The sequence below is a fragment of the Solenopsis invicta genome, chromosome 14 (assembly GCF_016802725.1).
Source record: "Solenopsis invicta isolate M01_SB chromosome 14, UNIL_Sinv_3.0, whole genome shotgun sequence".
NCBI classification, from domain to species: Eukaryota; Metazoa; Arthropoda; class Insecta; order Hymenoptera; family Formicidae; genus Solenopsis; species Solenopsis invicta.
In genome coordinates this window covers 13,979,887-14,002,640 of record NC_052677.1, presented here as the reverse complement: position 1 = coordinate 14,002,640, position 22,754 = coordinate 13,979,887, and the positions used below count along the sequence as shown (strand labels likewise).

The 22,754-nt window shown below is 36.6% G+C and overlaps 1 protein-coding gene across 1 annotated transcript in view; it reads left to right on the top strand.

Moving 5' to 3' along the window:
• LOC105196203 (G1/S-specific cyclin-D2) overlaps nucleotides 1-17,202 on the top strand; it is a 40,984-nt gene extending 23,782 nt beyond the window's left edge. The window contains exons 3-5 of the mRNA XM_011162003.3: nucleotides 4,977-5,139; nucleotides 10,450-10,595; nucleotides 11,744-17,202. Coding sequence (XP_011160305.1) covers nucleotides 4,977-5,139; nucleotides 10,450-10,595; nucleotides 11,744-11,968 — 534 coding nt within the window. The 3' untranslated portion in view covers nucleotides 11,969-17,202. The remainder of the gene's footprint in view (nucleotides 1-4,976; nucleotides 5,140-10,449; nucleotides 10,596-11,743) is intronic.
• Nucleotides 17,203-22,754: the final 5,552 nt, after the last annotated feature.

The following is a 22,754-nucleotide window of genomic DNA, read 5'->3' as shown; positions in this document are numbered from 1 at the left end:
GTCAGTCTTTCGACGAGATCACAAAACGATTTTCCCGCATCCTTCCTCGATCCCTCCGTGCGCCCGCCGACCACCTGTCGGCGATTATCACCACCCACAAGCCGAAACCGGCATCATCTGGACGTCCTGCGAGCCAAATGAAGAAAAAGGGGAAAAAAGAGAGAAAGAGAGGACGTACCGTCGTCCGGAACCACGTGGATACGCGGTAATTACGATTAATGATCATAATTACGCATTCTCGCCCGCGAGCCGCTATCGCGACGTTCTATCTCTCGTTTTCCCGTGTCACGATATTCGGCGCATCGAGCATTAAAATAAGCGAGTCACATGTGCGCCGGGATTATCTTTCTCACGCTCAGGAAAGCGGGACGACGAAGGTGCGCGATTCAAAACCGTGCGAACGCGATCGTGCATGGGCGCGCTCGCGCGCACATGCATGAATGAAACGCATAAATGCACCGCGTTTTCCCCGCCTATCGATAGTTATTGACCTAGCCGCCGATACCAACGTGAATCGAGAGCGATAAATTGCGAGACCGTAAATGCGAACGTGAAGATTTTTTCGTATTTTTTATGGCAACGCGAGACTTCTGACGTAATTACACAAGTGCGCGTAATATGCACCATAATTATGCAATAACCATAATTTTATCTCATATATTAATTATGATTAACGAAATTAAGCATTCGGAAAATAGTATTGAGATAATTTAAAAAGCTCGCGTTGTGTAAAAAAATGGAACTTGTATTTAAACATACTTACAAAGATCGTAACTTGTTTTAGAAAAATAATTTCACTTCAGATTCTATATATTGAACATCTTTTTTGAACAGTCTCCGATAAGAAACTCTAATGAATATAATATGAATATGAATAAGAAACTCTAATGATTGGCATAAAATATTTTCAGAGGGGAAAAAAATCAAGATTGAAGCTTTATATTTCCTCTGGATTAAAACAAACGATATCGAACAAGATTCATAAGCAGAACGGCGACGACGAATTCGCTGTTCGTGATTTGCAGTCCTACGGTTGTCGCGGGCTCCGTTCCTTCTTTTTTCCATTTCTACTCCGACTCTGTCGCTGTATATCTCAAATGTGATAAACGACCCGTCGCTTCGTTATTCCTCGCTGCATAATATTCTGCCGCTTCGTTGCCGGCCGCATAACACGTATAACGCGAATCGGCCCTTATCGCGCACGACGGCGGCGGTCGTTATTAAATTGCGTGCGCTTCGCTACTTGCGTGAATCCTACACACGCACTCGCACACGAGGATACGAGTGCACGCCCGTTAATAAAGTTAATCTTCCGGTGCGCTATTTTGCCCTTAATTTACTTGGTAGCATCGTATCTGAGACGATAAGTGATACAAACGAATGGGAGAAAATCTCGGTGAGCGAATATTCATGGAATTGCGTGCGAAAATGGATTCCGTTCTGAATTAAATGTTGAGTACGGATTACAGATGATGTACAAATTGCACCCCATATGGGGAGATTGTACATCGATCGCGAGGTACATCGGGGTCATTTAGATTCCCAAGGTGCGTCGGAAGGGAAAGTGAGAGCGTCATCTAGCTGTCACCTGCTTTCCCATGGCCCACGGACGGGGCATGCCTTTACACCGCCTTTTTTTTCACCCTCCATCCCGTACCTTTCTCCTCCTTTTTTTTCGATCTTGATCCGGTGTCATTGTAGGTCGAGTATCAATTTATAACGCACACCGGTACGAGAGAACGGAAATCCCAGGGCTACGGACGCGAATACAGATTATCATCGATCGCCGTAGACGATGAATCTCGTTCTACGAAACTCCAGCGGCTTCGAATGTTAATCCGATGATTCGTGAATTCATAATGGTTCGAAAAGTTCTTCACGGACACAAGGTGGGCCGCGATTAATTAATGAATCGACAGAGACCGGATGTTGCAACGTTGCCTGAGATACCTGCAACGTAGCGTAACGTAATGATACACCTTAACGTAACGTGAAAATTAGGTGATGATGTATCGGCGGCGAAGCGCCTACGCATCGAGCACTTACTTTATTATCAAAGTGACGCGCGCGACACTGGGCACGCTTATCGTCGCCGATCGCGTTTGGCAATTATCCCTCTTCGTGAATCATTACGTGTCATTACGTGTACGCGCGCATATTATAGCGTGCGTGCGTGCGTGCACGCGCCGTGAGTGCACTCTGACGAGCTCGGTGACGAGCGGCGCGCCGGTGGGATGCGCATCGTCGCGCGGAGCGTTTTACATGTATAATATCTGCCAAACAGATCAAACAGTACGTCATAATGTATCATAAATATTTATACGAAATATTTGTCCTATGAATTATTGATTAATGACCGTGTGCGTGTGACGTGTACGCTGCGTCAAATTTTGAGGTACCGAGGAAATGACAGTTAATAACAATAATAATTTTACAAGATATGTAGCTCAATCGTAATTTTTTTTTTTTTTTTTTTAAGTATGTGGACAATACGAAATTATACAATAAAGGATTGTAGACATATGTTTATTTCAAAGCCAAGGGGAACCAGCTTTGGACAGAACGTAATAAAAGTAGTTATACAAGATAATAATGAGCCGCGTGATTTGTCTGCGTAACAATGTAGACAATGTAGGCGCTATTAAAATTAAATAAGCTGCTACGCCAGAGGGAAAAATTGCATCAAGAAAGTAGGACACGCAATGTGACAGGTACCCGTTTCGCGTAGCGGAGTACAGAGCGCTTTACACATCGCTGTCATTACGTCGTCGCCCTCCTATCCTTTCGGTGTGTACGAGCCTTTGTTTCATTCACCGACGGACCGGCGTACGAGAGAGGAGCCGGCGCGAATGGCGAGCGTACGCACGCACGCACTCGAGCGCGGAACCCCTTCAAGGATGAGAATGAGCCGTGGAGAGGAGAGAGAGGGACTCCCTCGGTTTGCGTCTTCCCTGGAGCGCACATCCTCTCCTGTTTGGCGAGGACTTTAATTTGGCTCATACGCTCATACGATCGCTACGATGACGACCACGGACAGATCGCCTTTCTTCTGTTTCTCCCTCGCACTCGCCAATGTGATTGTAACACCAATTTCCATTTTACATTTATCTTCTTTACTGCATTTTAACTCATATTTAGACTTTTTCTTCCGTACGTGGTTACATAATCGAAAAAAAAAAAAAAAATTGTCTAGTTATCTTTTATCTCTCGCACAAGACGGATCAATTTATGGCTGTAATACTTTTTACAGAAGCTTTATTTGATTCGTAGAGGATTTATATTCGCAGTTTAGAACTAAGGACGTAATTCTATTTGTGATTCTGTATGTGAAATGTAAAAAAGAACGTTTGTATAGGAGGGTACACGCGGATACGTATACAAGATACATATCAAAATACGCGCACATACAGCCAGGAACACGGCATATGAAGTTATATTTAGGATTCTATCCCGATTTTCTGTCCGTGAATTATAGATAGTCGAAAGTGGGCTTCTACGAAAACCACATGAAATATTCATTGTAAAGTTGCGTAGCATGGGGCTAATATTAACACGTACCTTTTGAAATTATGTGAACATTCAGCAGTTTCCGTTTCCAGTTGAGGCTACAGCTGTTCCAGATCATAAAATTAAATAACTAATTCCGAACGCAATATGTACGATACGTATTACACGTACAATGTATAACAAAAAGAGGACGGCGAAATTTTTAAATAACATTAACTGGTAGCTGGGTCAACACACATGTGTTCGCATTCTACAACTCTTTTACAAAATACTTTAACATCGGAAAATGTTAATGCAGGTTTTTTTTTTTTTTTTTTTTTTAGTTTTTAAGGAGATACATGTAAGTTCACAAAAAAAAATATTTACGTACATTGCCGCGATAACGCTGCAGACATAATTGTAATGAGAATGCGCAAGTGGATGATAATGCATAATGTATACGCATCTATATGTCTACCTTAATTACTATAATGCATATATTACGGATATAATATCTATCATAGTAATGTATATTCTTTATTCTTATCGCCCAAGATCCTTCTGCAATGTGCTCCCTCGTGCTTGAAATGTGGAGCCGCGTTGCTCAGTTTCGTCACAGCTGAGCGATGGGAGGCGAGCAGCCTCGTCGGATTCAATGGACTTTTGATCAAGACGAAGGACACGTAGTACTCGTCGCGCGTTACTCCCGCCGTGTAATTTCACGGTCGAAAGAGAACGGGGATACTACGACGCACTCTAAAGAGCGGACGTAGTAACCTCGCTAGTGAGAGAGTACCCCCATCCTCCCCCCCCTCTCTCTCTCTCTCTCTCTCTCTCTCTCTCTCTCTCTCTCTCTCTCGTATTTAATACTCGCAACAAAGATCAAGGCTACATGAATTTTGACGTCGTCGTCGCACCTGTGTGTAATCATCCACAATTAAAGATGATTTAATGCTTCCTTGCGCGCGCGCGCGCGCGTTTAAAAGGACTCGGGTCACGTGTTTTCCTAATTAATCCACGATGAAATAGATCGCTCCCTTTCTTTTCGTAGAAAGTTATTAATCACGTTGCATCTGATGTTAATAACGGCACACTCTGTGGAAAACCATAAGAGATGCTACATAAGCGCGAACAATTAGGCAATATACTCATAAATATTTATTTACATTACACCGATACGTTCGTTACATTAATATGCATTTATGTGCATCCAAAATTAAATTTCCGCTTCATAATGTAATGAAACTGCATCGATATTTACGCCAGATAATTTTAATCTGAATAATTATACTCCGAAATAACACATTTTGTTCCTTTGAGAAAGAAAACAATTTAAATAACCGATTGATTAGAAAATTTTTAGCATTAAATTGCTATTCTGTCGTAAATGCTGTCGATCAATGCGTGGCTACCTTCTTATAGCATCTTTTGCGAGAATGGTATTAACCGGGAGGTGTTAATCGAATGACATCTGTCTCTTTTTGTTACAGAGGTGGGAGCAGCTGGTCGTCTCCAAGTTGAAGTGGGAACTATCCGCGGTGACGCCCGGTGACTTCCTAATGCACATCCTCAGCAGATTGTCGATGCCGCGCACCTGGGACACCATGATGGTCCGGAGGCACGCGCAGACCTTTATTGCTCTCAGCGCCAGAGGTAAGAAACGCACGATTAATATATTAATCTGTAGAATATCAATAGAACTTGATAATCAGATCATCGACCACGAGGAATTACAATAATTCCCCTCGATGAAGAAGCATCCATAACGCACGGATACGGAACATACTCTTTTTTCGTTGGCACACTCTTGTAAAGTAACCTTTGGTTCTCTAAATATCGAGACAGTCGTCGCAAACGTTTTTAAGTGGCGCAATGAGCAACTCGGCGAAGTCTTCCTGAAGTGCCCTTCGTACGCATGTTGCACGCTACCGTATGCGTAGACCGTACGTGTGACGTTAACAATCGGCGACGTGCGTCGTTAACATACCTACGCATTAATGAACATAGGTCTCGAAGGCGCGACGTAGAACGCACACTGATGAAAACCATTACGTAACACGAATCGCTTCTTTTTCCTTTGCTTTCTCTCTCTCTCTCTCTCTCTCTCTTTTTTATTAAATAGGTCATGCATATACATACAGACGAGGTCGTCAACTCGCGCTGTTCGAAACGCGCGTTGCTCTAGAAGTCTAGAGGATAATTCCTAGTTATCAATTATAGTTATTTACAATTTTCCGTTTATTCGTATTTTAAAGAGAGGAAGAACAAAAAACTATAAAAACAATATATTTTTTCCCGCACGATGACAAGTGCGATATTATTTTTACTACTGTTATTGATTATCATGGCGTGCCATAGAATTTCGTTCTCCAATATCTATGCTAACAATAATAGAAAATAGAAGCTTATATCTTCTAATAATCAGCAAACTCAATATAAATATGTTATATACATCATATTAAAATAATATAATAAGGAATAAGTGTAGGTAATGGAAGTAGTAAAGTGCTGTAAAGATCACCACATTGCATACCTACAGAAATTCTATTTTTCGTTTCTCTCGCTCCCCGAGACTTCCTTAAACTTTAAAAGACCGAAGTCCACGCGAGTCACAAAACGGAATGCGATGAATACGGAAAATGCTGTTTTTAAAAGAAAAGTTTCTATGTCGCCTTAACAGATGATGAGGAAGGCTCCCTTTAGGGCTTCGTAAACGTGCGTTTAAATGCCCAATCACGTTAGGCATAACCGATTGCGGCTTCTCTGGAATCCGGCATTGGAATTTCACTGCAATTTCATCATCTTCTGCTTCTTCTGCACTTACTGACGGTCGTCTCCGTGCGTCACTGTGACTCACATTACTATGTTCTAAAGCCAGATTAGCTAACCTGAATTCGTTTAAAAAACAAAAAAATAACTTACAAATTGAAATGATTTGAACAATTTGTATGAAAGAGTGAAGTAATTCAATCTTACCATTTGTTGTTTACAATTTTTCGATTGATAATCTATATCTTTCTTCGTGGATGAAAAACGAGTTTAAATCGTAAATATTTAGAGAAATTGAAGCTATCTTTCCATTATTTTTAAATGCACGAGAGCAGAAAGTTGATCCACTGCCTTTCCGGATCCTCAAACAGACTTTCATTTCTCAATGATTGTTATAAGCAGATCCTTCGTGACTCACACGTCTACTGTCCTTGATTCGCGATGAGAATAGAAAGAAAATCCGTCGTCGGGAAGTGCACGACGAGATAGACAGACTGATGCGTGCACGAGACTATAAGAAAGATCGAGATCGAGGTACGTTTAAATGTCTGGATGTGTTTCTAGACGGGTGTAACCCTCGTGTCTCTCCAGTCTCCTCGTTCTCCTCTTCCTTCTTCGATGCAACTCCGCACTTCTTTGCGCCTTCCTCTCTCCTTCTCGAGTCTTCGTCCCGCAAGTCTGCATTGGTCGATCGGTCGGTCGGTTGTTATTACAACCGCGTTGGCAAAAAAGCCGTGGCGCGCGGAGAGGACCTCCGTCCTTCGTCGTTGGTCCTGATGCTCGTGTTGGTCCGCGAACTCGGCGGGCTCGGGACAGAGAGCGAAAGAGAAAAAAGGAGAGAGAAAGAGGAGGACACACAGGACGAGGTCGTGAATTGTTTCTCACGGACCAAACTAGGCAGTGCTGCTCTCGGATGACGCTCCGCACGCTTTTCTTTTTTTTTTCCTCGGAAGAAAACGAAACGATAAGCTGTCTCAAATTTTCCGCAAAATCGACAGCCGAGAGAGTAAACAGCTGACGAAAAATCTGGTATACTATAAATTTTTATTACTGCCAGTGAATTTCGGAATACGACTGTACTTCGAAAAATTCCCCTATTACGATAAATAATAATAGGTTGAGATTAAAAAGACAATACTACAACATTCTCGTTGTTGTTCACATTATCTTAAATAATTCGAAAAAAGATAACACTTGTTTTTTTTCTAAAATAAAGATGAAAATAATACAACACATTCAATAATTTAGATAAAGATAAGATTGAGCTATTTCTTTATCTAAATCGTTAACCAAATAATTTTACATAGATAACGGCGAACACTGCCTCATCTAACTTTTCCTAAGATCACGCGCGCGATATATTTGTACTTAACGTTTATGAAAAAAATTAATTTATTTAATTAATTTAAGTAATTTCTTCGTACGAATTTTCTTCTCGTTTGAAACGATCGTTTCTTAAATTAATTAATTAATCAAACGAGAAGGGGATTCGTACGAGGAAATTATCCGTCAGAGTCTGATACGTACGGCGACATGTAACTGTAAGTTATTATTTGTTTACGACGGCGGACGAACGCCGTCGCCGCACCGGTTGCATTGTCAAGAGCGACGGGAAGTGACGATGCGTCGCGAGATGTGTAACTTTGATTATGTAAGCTGTCTTGCGCGGATTAAGTTTCGGTACGCACCAGTACTGGTGCAACGCGATAATTTCGTCTGATATTCACATTCCACGGCTATCTCCGCGCCCTGCCTCTCCCCGTATACTCCCTTATTAAACTGATTTTACGTATCTGCACGCCGTGCACGCTCCTAATTTCACCGGTTAATAACCGCGACGTTCTCTCCCCGAACGATTTAATTGCCGATCAGCCACGATCGTTTCGGAGCGTAACGCGGACGGGCGCGTTTGACGTATCAGGTACGCTGCGTTTGCATTTTTATTAAGGTACCGTGCATAATCTTCTGACAGCAGTTTACTTAATATATAGATTATTTTATGTGAGTGTTCACTGAACACTCGTAATTTTTCTTTAAACGAAAATGTGAAAAATTCATTCTCGAGCCTTTCGCAACACTTTTCTTAGCTAAAGAAACAATTATGTACAATTACTTGTTAAAGACAGCTACAACTATGTTCAAGCTTAGAAAATAATGGTGAAATCGCTAACTCAAATCTCTGAGACAATGACGAGATAGATAAAAAATTCCGCTAGATAATCTTTGATAACTAAAGCAGCTTTACGTAATAGTTGTAAGCATGGTCGCACGTGTACTGTTCAAGTTGCTTAATGTGTATAATAGTTCATTGTCACTCAAACTTATCTTACATTTTTTTTTTTTTTAATGCATATACATTGTATAACAATAGCAATAATTACGATTCTATTTCATTTAGCAGCTCAGACATAAATTAAGAAAAGAACAGGATAAATTTTAAAGTTATAATTTTTATCTGCGTTTTTTTAAAACCTCGAATCTGAACTTAAAATATTGTACCTTAATTTTGTTGGCAAAAATATTAATTAACATCGTATTTTAAAAACTGATTTGAATCTGTGCAATAATTTTTCGTTCATGAGATACGCATGCTTCGATCTGAGAAACGCTAACGCGAGTGATGTAATTACCGTTCCCTTTCGCAAGTCGGATCATTAAGAACGCCACCGGTAACGGCTTTGCGACATCTCTGTGAAAATCGCGGGATGCTGTTGGAACAGGCGGTCGAGAAGACATCCCCGCCCGGCGCAGATGTTAACGATATCTCGCATCCGTCGAGGACCCGTCGAGGCTCGTTCGTGCTTGTGTTGAAACGTTAGAACTTTCTTTCTGAAGAAACGAAAGTGACGTCGCGCCTAGACAAAGGAGCCAACCACGTGCCCCACCGTTCCGCCCATTCCCGCCTATCGTAAATCTGTCCTGCAATTTCGAGGACTGCTGAGAATCTCCACGAAAGTGTCTTTCTCCCCTTCACGATTGTTTGCTAATCGTAACTGGGGTAAATAACGAAGGATGTGCTTAAGCGAGATAAACGCTCGTGAAGAAAGATCGTACTTAAAGAAGATATACTTCTTGAAAATCGATAAGCTCAGGCAGAAGGCAATTATCAATACCATATGCCTTCTTTGTCACTGAAATACATACATTCAAATTAAAGAGAGTGCGAGAATTTTTTATGCCGAATCGAATCAAATTAAATTGTATCGTTGAAACAATTTTTAATTAACAACATAATTATTGTTGGGTATAATTTCAATATAGATAATAAAAATAATATAAATTGAAAAGATTTTTATATGTAAGAAAAATAATAATTGATTATACAACGTAAAATTATACAGTAAACAATATTTTAAATCCAAGTGTTGATTTAATATAATTTGATTATTTGAATATTTTATGTTAAATTGATATTCAACATTTCTTGGTGTTAAAGTAACATAATTTGTGACTAAATAAAGAAGCAACAAGTAAAAATAATGTAATTTTAAACAAATTTCAAGAAAAATAAAATGTATTTACGTGTCAACATATTATAAATGTTAATTTTACTGAAGAAATATGTTCCCACACTCTGTTTTCAAATTGTATCGAAGTATTACATTTTTTGTATTAATTTTTTATATGATATTTATATTATTTTTTAACATATTTATCTTATGTTAAATTAACACGAAAATTTGAGTGGACCATTTAGAACATGTAGTCTGTAAAATATATTAAATTTAACACAGATTTTCCAACTGTGTATTTTAAATGTGATTTTATAAAATTATCAATATATGTTATTTTATTCGAATATCTTAAATTCGAATCACAAAGATTAGATAATCTTACCTGATCACAGATAAAATTTGATTTGATTCGTATTTGAATAGTTCGCACATTTCTAACTCAAATATTAACTCGAATATTAACTCGATTTATTACAAAACATTAATACAAAAAACTCCCTTTACCCCTTTTTTTTCAGATATTTCAATAGACGCACTTTTTCATTGATTTCACTTTGTAGACAGTACGGGTCTACATACTGTTGTCTTACGTAATTGCTCCGTCTATCACAAATGAAGCGATATCACTTGAATGCATGTGAAAAAATAAAGTTCACAGGAAGCCTTGTAGTAAAACATAAGTACATATGTAAAATCTCTTGCATGTTTTTAGTGTAATTTTGTTTTTTTTTTTTTGCAGACTTTGAATTCGCTATGTACACGCCGAGTATGATCGCAGCCGCGAGTGTAGCGGCGGCGTTACACGGACTGGATTGGACCGGGAAGAGCGGCTACGGGCTGACCGGTCTTCTGCACGAGCTCACCCGCATCACGGCCATTGAACAGGTGAGTAACATGCGTATCAGAAGTCGTGTGCATTGCAGTGTGTTGCGAAGAGGAAATCGCGTGATCTGCGCGTCTTAAAACGCGGATGCGATGAAGCATTTTCAAGTTGTTCAAGTCCGCCGAGAAGAAGGGAAGAGAACCAGTTGCGATGCGCGCCGCCGATGTCTGGCGTCCGGGGAGAAGCGAAATCGGCAAGAAACTGCCTGGAACTTGCCTTTCGCAACGTCTCGACTCGTGGTTGAGACGGACTTCGCGGGGCGCAAAAAGCGCGACGGGAAGTGCGCGGGAAGGGTGCAGCAGGTGCCGGGCACATGTTCGCGCGCGCGGGGAAGGGAAAAAAATGAGGGTCCCGGAGTGTCTGCGCCGGACGCGCTCTGCGGGCCCCGTATACGTGGCCGTCGAAGACGACGAGGTCGCCGTTCCGTCTCCTTTCCTTTTCTCCTCGCTTTCTCCTTCCTCTCCTTTCTTTTTTCCTTTCTTTCTCTATATACGCCTAGCACAAATAAACCGCGCGAATGAATGGGACTCTGCATGGGGTCCGTGACCCGTAAGCGTAATATTTTCAACGACCAATCCTGGTCTGCCTGTTTGGATCCCGAGCGAGAGTCAGGAAGACACCGTCCTCGAGACGGCTTCCGGCCTTCTTGGATTTTCATTCATGACCTCGGCCACAGGCTACAGACTGCGAAAGACGTTGCTTTTCAAGCTTTAAGCCCGATAGGGTTAACGCGTAACGTTTAAACTCGTTTGATTCTCTACAAGCGAAAAGTTAGAATATGATCTGCAATACAATTCACATTTGGATGTGAAAAAGTGATAGATTAATTGAAAAAGAGTAGACACAATAATAATGGTTCTAATTTTATTAATCAAAAACAATTGTATTTTCTTTAGAATGTATAGAAACTTTTAAAAATGTTGGATATTAGAATAAGGTTCTGCAAAATTGTTTCTTTGCTTTTATTCCCTTTTTTTTTTAATTTGTGTATCTAAAGTATATAGAAGTATACAGTATATAATTTAATGCAAAAGATTGCATTTTTTTCATACATTTAATTTTTAAATCATTGCAGTTTTGTCAGTAAAATGTAACAAAATAATAAGTAACAAGATTACCATCTTTATTTAGGATTGTTTTTTTGTTTCAGGATTATTTGCAAAGTTGCTTAGAGCAGATCGAGAGAATGATCTCGCAGGCCAATCTCGAGAGCACCGAAGGTGCCGGAACCGGAAGCGGGCATCAGACAATGAGCGCTGGAGTCCCTAGTGCATCGCAAAGGCCATTGGGGGACCAAAACAACACGAGTCAGGAGAAAATACTGGAGCACGAGAAGGCGGGCACGCCAACCGATGTCAGGGACGTACATTTTTGAAAACCGCAGTAGGGGGACACTCTGTGGGGGCTGACACATCGATGAGTCTGACTGCCGAGGAGAAGTTACCTTCCAGTGAGGAGGAGGAAGAGGAGGAGAAAACGAAGAAAGATAACGATAATAATGATGATGATGACGATGGGCAGTCAGAGAAGAAACGGAGAAAAATCGTGGAGGAGCGGGAAGATGTGGAAGCGAAATGTAACATGGAACCAGCTGATTGTTATTCGGAGCGAGGAACTTCTCCCGAAGAATCTCGAGATCGAACTTGATCACTCGTTAATTGCGTTTCATTGAAAATTACGACGCGAATTGTCGTAAGCCGGAAGTATGCGTAGAAGGTTTTTGAATCATGAATATAAGGTTTATTTCATTACGAGATTGACAGGACGTATTTATAATGCGAGAGAGAATTTTTATGTTCTTGGATTTATTACAGAACTAACATATATGCGATGTGTTCTAAATCAGTTAAAGCAACGAAGTTTTGGTTTTTTTCATACTTACATCCGGCTGTATAACGTCTTATGTATTATACATATATTTATTCGACGCATGCGTTCATCGTTCATTTGACGATATGTATTTCACGTTTTAATTGTATTTTAAGAGTTTGTTTTCTAAAATTGCTTTAATTTCGCGAGATTCGCAAATCGGCAAGTCGAGAAATAACCGACCTATCGATTTTCTAATTAATTTTCAATCAAAGGACAAGCAATTCAGGTGGTGATCGAATGAATGTACGTTTCGATCGCGAATTATTTGAAATACTAAAGAGGAAAACAAACAAGAATAAATGAAGAAAATCTTTCCTTCTTTCTGGCCTGTAGATTCCTTATTAAAAGGAAATTATTAACTTTCTATTGTTGGTTTTCCAAGGGCTTAAAGTCCAATTGTATTATTTAAAAGGATTAAATCACGATTAAAAACATTCTTGAGATGGTATGAAAGAAATATGAGAAGATGAAGAGGACCACCCACTGAACTAGAAAAATCCATGTGTCTGAATAAATGCTGTTCCGACGTGTGTCGCCCCTAGAAACAAGAAAAAGAATAAAAGAAAAGAAAAGAGCGCAGGAATCAGGAAGGCGTGCGAATTGGGGGAAGGCAATGCAATACGCTTTACGCATTTGTAACTTTGTAATAGGAATATACATTTAATTTTTAGGCGACAAAAAACTATCGAAAAAAAAGACGAAAGAGATGATGTAAGTTGGAGGGGGAACTCGTTCTCCGCGCGCGTGCGAGCACTAAAAAGAAAAAAAATCACTTAGTCATATCCAGAGTCATCAAACGTTTTGTACATACATAGGCATATAAGCGTACGAATAAATGAATATATATATTATATCGAAAAAAAAAATATATATATCTATATATACATATGTAAACAGATGAGGATGAAAGACAGGGAAACAAAGAGAATGCACGATAAAAAAACCGAAAAGTGCGAGATAATCGATAGGAAACAGGGAATACTTGGACCGTATTATTTGCGATATTAAAATATATGAGGTTTAACATAAATTAAATAAATAATCGAAGGAACTGATAATACAGTTTACTCAGGAGAAGTATTCTCTTTAGAAATTACATAGCGGTTAAAAGGATCACACGTTTCAGTCCTTTTATTTCTATTGAACTTCTAAGAGAAAAGAAAAAGGACCCATGCATAGAATACATGTCGCGAATATTTCAGGAACGAATACATGCAGATATTTTTTAATGGCAAAAGTATTCGTTTTTTTTTCTAAGAAACTACTGAGAAACAAATAAAGTCTCTGTGATGTATAATGCGTAACACATTGTGGTCTCTTGAAATTTTGCGTCGCGTGATACGGTTCGATTGCTTCTATCTAGTTTTGTAGAGTTTCACACTCCGACTAAGGTTTATCCAAATGATGAGCGACACGAGTCTTAATTCCCGAAGAATTAACGGCGCGGCCGTTCGCTTATCCCGCTCGGTTCCTAAATAGGGTTGCGCCAATCCCTCCCGCGTATGCATAACGTAATGCAAAATGTAAGAAGAGTGAGTTGCGAAGTGTATGCGTGTGTCGCTGTTACTACTGTGTACGTATGTGTGTTTGTGTGTATGCGAAAGGGGAAGAATGAAAGAAAATGAAGGAAAGAGGAGCTAACAAGAAAGAAATAAATGAGCGAAAAACCAAAAAAAAATAAAAATAAAAAATTTTTTCCCCCTTTCGAAAAAGTGTTGTCAATATATTATAATCCGCGGTACATATATCTCAAGGTACGTCCATCGTTTACGTGGACGTGTTGGTCGGCTGTATATACGTATAGATAGGCTGTACGATTTAAGAATTAACGCGTAGTGAGTTTAAACGTGAAAAAGAAAAAAAATAATACGAAACGATTAATGAAAAAAAAACGAATGATATTTTGAGAAACAAACGATACAATATGTAACAACGAAATATTGTCGAAAAAAAAAAAAAAAACTTATGGAAGGCAATCGAAGTCCAGTAGTTTTGTACGCTGCGTCGATTGCATATCGCCTAAAAAAATGCGTGATTTTTTCAAGTACGCTTGAAAGAAGAATAATTTCGCTCCGACAGTATCGCGCGATCATTTAATCCTCGAATTATTTTTATGCGATATAAATGGATCGGCTCGCGCGATACTGTCGTGGCGATGCTCCTACGATTCTAAACATCGTCGAGCGACGTGGCGAAACTAATCGTCGTGCGCGTTTGGACCGATGTCCAAAAAGTAGAGATTGAAGTTTATTAGTACTTAACGAGAGTCTCACAGGATTGGGATCGAACGGGAGCTTCGTCGTTTCGTGCTCGCAAAAAACTTTCACGATCGTACCATGAGCTGAGCAAGTTTCGGGAACGGGACGTTGCTCTCAGCTTTCGAGATTGCCCAATTTTGCGTAGACAGAATTGTCCTACGTCTCCTATGTGTCCCACGTCTGCGTCGTGCAGCTCCGAGGACTCTCTTGCGCATGAGAGTCGCGAGTCGGCTCGAGCGGATACGCGAATACTATGGTGTGCTCGATACATGTACTGTGAAAAGAACGTACGTGTCAGCACGAACAATGTTTATCGCGTTGTAAGGTCTCTCGCTGGACGAGTCGGTCGAGTCGGCTCGATGACACGAGGAACGTGGACGATAGGGTCTGTTGTGCGGTTCCGGTGACTTCCGGACAATTCGTAAATCGGTCTAGATTGTCCGAGCGTGCATGCATGCGTGAATCGACCCGAGGACGAAGATACTGAAAGACTATAGAGATTGCTGGAGATAATATGTGAATTTTTCATCGGGATTTTGAGAGACAAAGAGGGTGCCCAACGTGCCACGAAGCTAATTAGAAAGCTAATTAGTTGCGTAATGCCAATAACCAAAACCTAGTACAATGTAACCGGAGTCGAATAATATACAAAGATATCACGGGAGATCTGCGCGGCTGATCTTTTCCCTTTTATTTTCTTTTGCTTCTTGTTATTAATACTCCGCGTATGAGTACCGTTGCCGACGACACGTGTCTTCGAATTTGACGTTAGCATCGTCGTGCACAATTAATCGAGCGCAATTAATCGATTCCGATTCGGCGAGAAGAAATCTATCCCCATTGTAAAATCCCTAAATCAAAGAAAAATGATTCAATTTAATGAAGACATGTATAGATTTTTTGTGGTGGCTAATTTTTTCTTGCCGAATTTTGTTGTAAATGAAGAAATATTCGCGTTATCACTGCTCACTTTTATGGCAGAGAAAAATTCTTTTTTTATTTAAAAATAATTTTTAATAAATATATATATATGTATATAAAATATATAAACATCTATTAAAATTTATTTATTAAATATATAAAATTGTAAACCAATCCATTTTATTTTCTCTTCGCGCGATTAAATTATATGTATTTAATTTAATCGATGCAATCTCTCTCGAAGAGAAAAGGAGAATAGAATTGCGTCGATTTTATAAAATTTTTGCGAATTTTCTTTTTTTTTTAAATTAAGGAATTCGATATTGCGCTACAATTAATAATTGAGAATTATTAACTGCGGAATTGTACATTTAAACGAACAATGAGAATAGCGTTTTATTCATCTTGTTGCGTTCGTATGTGTACATATATGTAATTAATGTAATGCAGAGTGTGTTACGAAACATTATATTTGTTCGCTATGCGCGTCGATTTATTACTGCACGTCGAGCCGATATAATCCCGCGTAATCCGTCATAGGTTCCTAACGAGTGACGATGATATTGTCCGACCGCGAAGAAAAAATGCGGGACGCGATGTGCGTGTTTAGCGTTTAAGCAACGAAATGTATATAAAAGCGATAACACTCTGAAGAGAAAAACCGAGCTATGGAGCATCCATATAGTATAATCCAATTTATTTTGTCTATTGTCGATTAATCTCATTGACTTCACTCAGTCAGACAAGATCTTTTGCTTTTTAACGATAGAGTGGAAAAAATATAATCTTGACCATCGAAATGATGTAGCTTTTCTTGAGAAAAGTTAACGAGATTAATGGTAATTTCAAAGAATTAAAATAGATAACGGGGTAAAAAAAGCATGAAAAAAAATGAAGAGAGGGACAAAATTAAGCGTGGAGCTCGATGTAGATAGAAGCGATGGGCAAACCAACAGATAAAAATTTTATTTTTATAAGAACGAGAAGATCGTCTGAAAAAAGATTTAGATTCGAGCTTCTCATAAATAAGGAAGTATAATATCCATGTGTGATATGCATAAATCATGTATGGAAACTGTACTCCATGATCGGTGATTCATTTTTTTGCGTTTATAATTATAAACACATAGACATTAATACACATACACATAACTCGGTTAGTATACGTGTACATTTTCCCATACATTTTTCACAAAACTTCACTGATCTGTCAAGTGGCATGGTTTTTTGTTTGTCTCTTTCTTGATCGTTTTTTTTTTTTTTTTTTTTGTTTATTATTAATAGCGCAATAGAGAGTACCACACTGATATACCTCAAATCACACTTTGCGAGATATTCATCGAGATACTGTATTTGATCCACCGTACTTTTTACCGAGTCAGAGGAAAACGAGACATCGAATAATGGCGTTACTTTTAAAGTTAGCACGTAAATTACTTCTTTTAATTGCATAGATGAGAATTGAACTATGTAAAATGGTCCGACGTCTGTGTACATACCTTATGCGTATTCGCGGCATCGCAATCGATTGAAAATAAAGCATCGATATTTTATACAAGTTTTTTGCATATCTTTTTTATTTAATCATCCTCCGTCTTGCCTGCGCAATTTATTTTTTTTATTAAGAAAAAAAGCTACTGTAGCTTAAGATCATTGGATAAAATTTAACATAAAAATATTTTAAAGTAAACTTTCTCAAATTTAAAATGTTTTTCCTTTTCTTAATATAAAAATCCTTTTTCTATAGAATGTTTTTTAACTTCGAAATTAAAGGCTTACGGAAAAAAGATAAATCTGCCAAATTTAGAATCGTGATAAACTATCACTTTTACATCAATATTATAAGTAGAACAACACAAGCGCGCGCTACACGCGCGCCATTTATTTAATTTCATGTTTACATATAACTAAATATAAATAATAAAAATTACAAAACATAATTTTACATTTATGATTAAGAATCATAGAGTTCACGATGACAAATGACAGATTATATATCTTCTTGATGACAGATTATGAATAAATAAAAACAGAATATGATTTGATTTATTATTAAATGTCTATAAAATTATCATTAACAAATAAAATACGACAAGTTATGACGTCGCAGTGACGTCATAAAGTCATGAGCGTTTATAGCGCCAAAGCAAAAACGGCATAAGCGATGCTTATAAGCGCTTACAGCAAATAAGCTGGAATAAAAGCGTCCATCGTAGACGCACCTCTAGTAACAGAGATCTAGCAAAAATAAACATAGAAGAACCTACTCATGGAAAGCGCCTGGTTATAAAAACAAAACAGATAAAATGCATACAAAAATACTTCTAATTTAGTTGTTACATTACATTTATTTGTCTTATTATCTTTTTTATTGTTTATAAAATAAGCTCAAGACGTGTACATTTTTCCATACATTTTTCACGAAATTTCACTGATCTATCAAGTGGCATGATTTTTCGTTTGTCTCTTAACATTTAATAAACATATTTATTATAAGTATACATCTGTATGTGTAAAATCTGTATAATGATTTATTTTACTATACAATAATATTAAGATCTATACGTTACAAATATTGAATCAGCACAGTTTATAAGCTCATGTGAAAACATCACTGTATCGTCAATATCGCCAATAAAATATAATATTGCTTTGTTTTCACAATTTGGTATTGTATAAACCTGTTACATTATCTATTTTACAAAATCCATATTATATAACGCTAATACAAAAATACAAAGTCGAGAGATTCGTGTAAAATATTTTTTCATGAAATTGTTCGATCTCTTATACAACTCCACTTCAACATAATCATGTAAATCGCAACTGCAAGAATATGTTACAAATATTGAATCAGCACAGTTAATGAGCTCATGTAGAAACATTACTGTATCCTCGTCGATGCTGCCAATAAAATATAATATTGCTTTGTTTTCACAATTTTGTTTTGTATAAACTTATTAATTATGTTTTACAAAATTCATATTATATAATGCTAATAATATAAAAATATATAAGTCAAGAGATTCATGTGAAATATTTTTTCACATGAAATTGTTTGATCTCTCATACAATTCTACTTCAATATAATCATATAAATCGCATGTAAGAATAGTCCTGATATCATAGCGACGCAATGTACATTTAATATTATTCATTAATATTATTCATCAATTTAAAATAATTACAATACATAGGCTAAACTTTGTACAAAAAAGTAGTAAGTTCTTGCTTCTTTAAAAGTATATTGATTTAATATATCTTAGACTTTAGAATCTTTCTACAAAACAAAGAAATGTTTTCTTCTTTCTTTACTAAAAAAAACAATTAGAAAGAGATGATTTTCCGTAAATAACGCATTTTTAATTAGAGAAATAGCAATTATTATATTATAATAAATATTTTTTATATTGCACAAATTATTACACATTAATAATTTGTATATTATACAAGATATTGTATTAGAGAGACTGAAAAGTAATGTCTTTGTAAATAATATAAACATTATGTAGTTTTTATGTTAACATTAATCAATATAGTAATATAATCATTTTCTGATTTTCTACTGATTAAGTTTCTTAATTCTTTTCTCCAAAAAGTTAGTCTCTGATTTAAAACATATAGATAAAGTGAATTCGAACATCACTTGCTTTTACAATAAAGCTTTTTTCTTATAAGTGTATTTGCAATGAAAAAAGATGATAGTCCCATGAAATGAAAACGGTGAATAAGGAAATAAATTCATTCTAATTCTTTAACTTTTGCTGCATTTGTTTTGTTATATGCAGTCGAATTTTATGTTATATGTCATATAACAAAATCAGAGCTGGGTAGCTTCTTTGAGACAAGAATCAATAAATAAGTGGACTATTACATCATAAGAAATGATGACAATTATATTATTGCAATGAGTAATTATTTAGAACACCTCATCGTCAATTTTGATGAAATTCTCATTCAACGCACTTTCTACACTAACTAAAAGAATCTGGCCAAAAGAAGTGTCGCTCTGCCCTGTAAATCGAGATATTAATTGTTAAAGTTGATGTTTATATAGGTTAGAAAATCTGTCATATTGATGAAGTGCATGCCATATGGTCACGTTCTGTATTTGCGCATGACAAAAGTGCACGAATTTGAAACATATGTGTGAATAAATATTCTCTGCTGTAGAAACACATTATATTTTCTTTATGTAATTTTTGTGTTCTTAAAACAGAAATTTTGTATTTTTAAAACAAAGAATTTGAAGCAATGTTTTAAAGCAAAGAATAGTTTGTTATTTAATTATTTTTTTGTTATTTAATTATAGAAGATTTAACTCATATATTCATTTATTATCATTTAAATCACGGCGATACATTATATTTTACAAGTGCATGTTTCAAATTTGTGCTTTTTTCGCATGTGCATATGGCTAGAGGCTAGAGACTAGAGAGAATGCACGTGTAGTCACAAAACATGGGCGCTACATTCATCCGTATGACAAATTTCCTAACCTAACCAAAATAATTAGCAACTTTGATGATTAATATCTCGTATTGCGGGGCAGAACGACGCTTATTTCCAACAAATTTTTTTGTTTCATGCCAAAACGCATCGAATGAATCTAATTTTATCAAAATTGGAGGTGAGGTGAAATATTCTATATAAATATCTATTACTGAATAAATAAATTGTAGCAAAACTATATATTATTCACAATAATTATTCATGAGAACATTATTACTTTTTGATAACATTATTACTTTTTTATATATAATTAATTTGAAACATATTCTTTAAACAATTAAATTCTTGTCTATTAAATATAACCATAGTACAAATATAATTGCTAGTTACCTGAATAAAATGCGGTCTTGATCTTCGATGGTGTAATATTAAATAAATATTTAGATTTACAATAGACCGTGGAGAAGAAGAAAGGAACATATAACATTTATATCTTAGAAAGTATATTATTTAGCTCTGGGCTTTCTTCCCTGAGCATCATTATTATTTTCTTAGCTTTCTGACGATATTCTTGAAAAACAGAATGAAAATTATATCCATTCTTATTCTTCACCACAATATTTCGTTTCTTGCACAATTCTAATTTCAATCTTTCAGGAAAGATCGTGGAAGTATAAGATGTAATAACACGGTTATAGATTGTCTCTAATGGAGTCCTCTTATCAGTCAGATCATCCAATTTAAGGGTTATAGCCATGAATATTGCAATCGGAGGATAGTTCAACTTGGGAAGAATTGATATGAACGAGGGCATAAACATAACAGCAGGAAATGCCTTATAGAAATCTTGAAATGAATGCCTTATGAAGAGGGAAGAGCAATCTAAACCTTGCTCAAACATGTCTAATGTTATGCTAGGAAAAGAATATATTATTCGTTGGAAGGTGATTATTGTTGGATCCAGATTCTCTACTTTTGACTCAGTATTTATTTGATACTTACGTATCAACAATTTCATTATTTCATGTAGTGGTTTATTTGAATGAAATGTTTGAAGATCATATTTCCATATTCTATAGTAGTAAAAGGTTATTATTTGGATATCAGTATAGAGAGACATATTATTATTAATTTCCACCTTTCCTTTAGAATCAATATCATATTTAAGTGTTATCAAATTGTTGGGATTTTCCCAAATACTTTGAATGGTAAACAAATGTTTTTCCATCATATTTTCAATAATCTGTCTTGGACTGAATCCCTCTACAGGATGAATCACATCTATTGTGGGAAATTCTCCCAGAAGAGAAACTTCGAGAATGCTGCGATTTGGACCTTTTTCTTTCAGTATACGAATCAATCGACATAATGAACGCATATCATGCTCAGTATATGTTCCTATCTTCTCCATTTTTATATTAAACTAACGTATAGCAAGATTTTGTACAAATTAGTAGGTACTCTTCAATTATCAAGTATAGTACAACGCTTTAGATAAAGTGAATCATCTTCTGAACTGATTCTTAAATATTTTAGATTGGCACCAGACGAATATGCATAATTCGATGTTTGAGAACGAGTTTCAGAATCTTCAAGTGTACGAGACAGTGAGAATTAGTTTCTACAATTCTCTAAATACCTAAAATATACGTTTTAAAGAAATCTGTAGTAGGGCATTATAATGTATACTTGAGTAACTATATATGTATATCTATGCCGTATACATACCTTAGATTTGCAGAAATTATTTTACCGAAAATATCTTTCGCGTTTCGAAAAGTTTGTTAAAGTTATTTCGTTCTCAAGAGACTGGCACTCTTTCTAATAAACGTTGCTCCGTAAAGTGTTTCTATAACTATGGCTCCACAAAGAAAAGGTCATAAATGTATAGCTAGGATACAGACCGTTAATGTTACAAAAATTTTGAAACATTGGACCAATTTCTTTGATTGGTCAATTTGTAAAATTCTTTGTTCTGATTGGTTAAGCAAATGCTTTGTCTAGTTCAGGGTTCCAAAAAATGCACATTTTGGCCGGTATTTCGGATTTTCAGGTAGCATTATTTTCTTTACCTTACCTTACCTTACCATTCTGCAGCATTCTAATTGTCCATTAACGTTTGCATTACGGGGGAAGTAGTAAGGGAGCGCTACCTGAAAATCGGTCAAAATATACATTTTTTTGCCAATCTTTGGTCTAGTTTAATTAACCGAAGCCTTAGACTATACCTATTACAAGTAACGCATAAAATACGCCGGATATTTCATTCGCTCGTTCATATATTTTGTTTTATAAATGTGAGATTGAAGAAATAGAAAGACTGAACAAATCTTTCTGATTAATTTGTAATTTTAGTTTAATAAAAACACAATCTAAGAATGAATATGCATTTTTGATCATTTGTTATTCAATAATAATTTTTACCTCTTATATCGCAATTTTGATTTAAAATATACATAGAGGAGGAGAGGGTAATATGGTATCCATTTCCATTTTATTGAATAATTTTGTTTACCTGTATAATTAATATTTTCTATTGAAACTTGAACGATTACATTTATCAGAGTGTTGTTTGACAAATTCTAGACTCAAAGTAATTAAATATTTATTATTTAGGACGTGATTTATAAAAATCTAATGCACTGCATAATACACTAA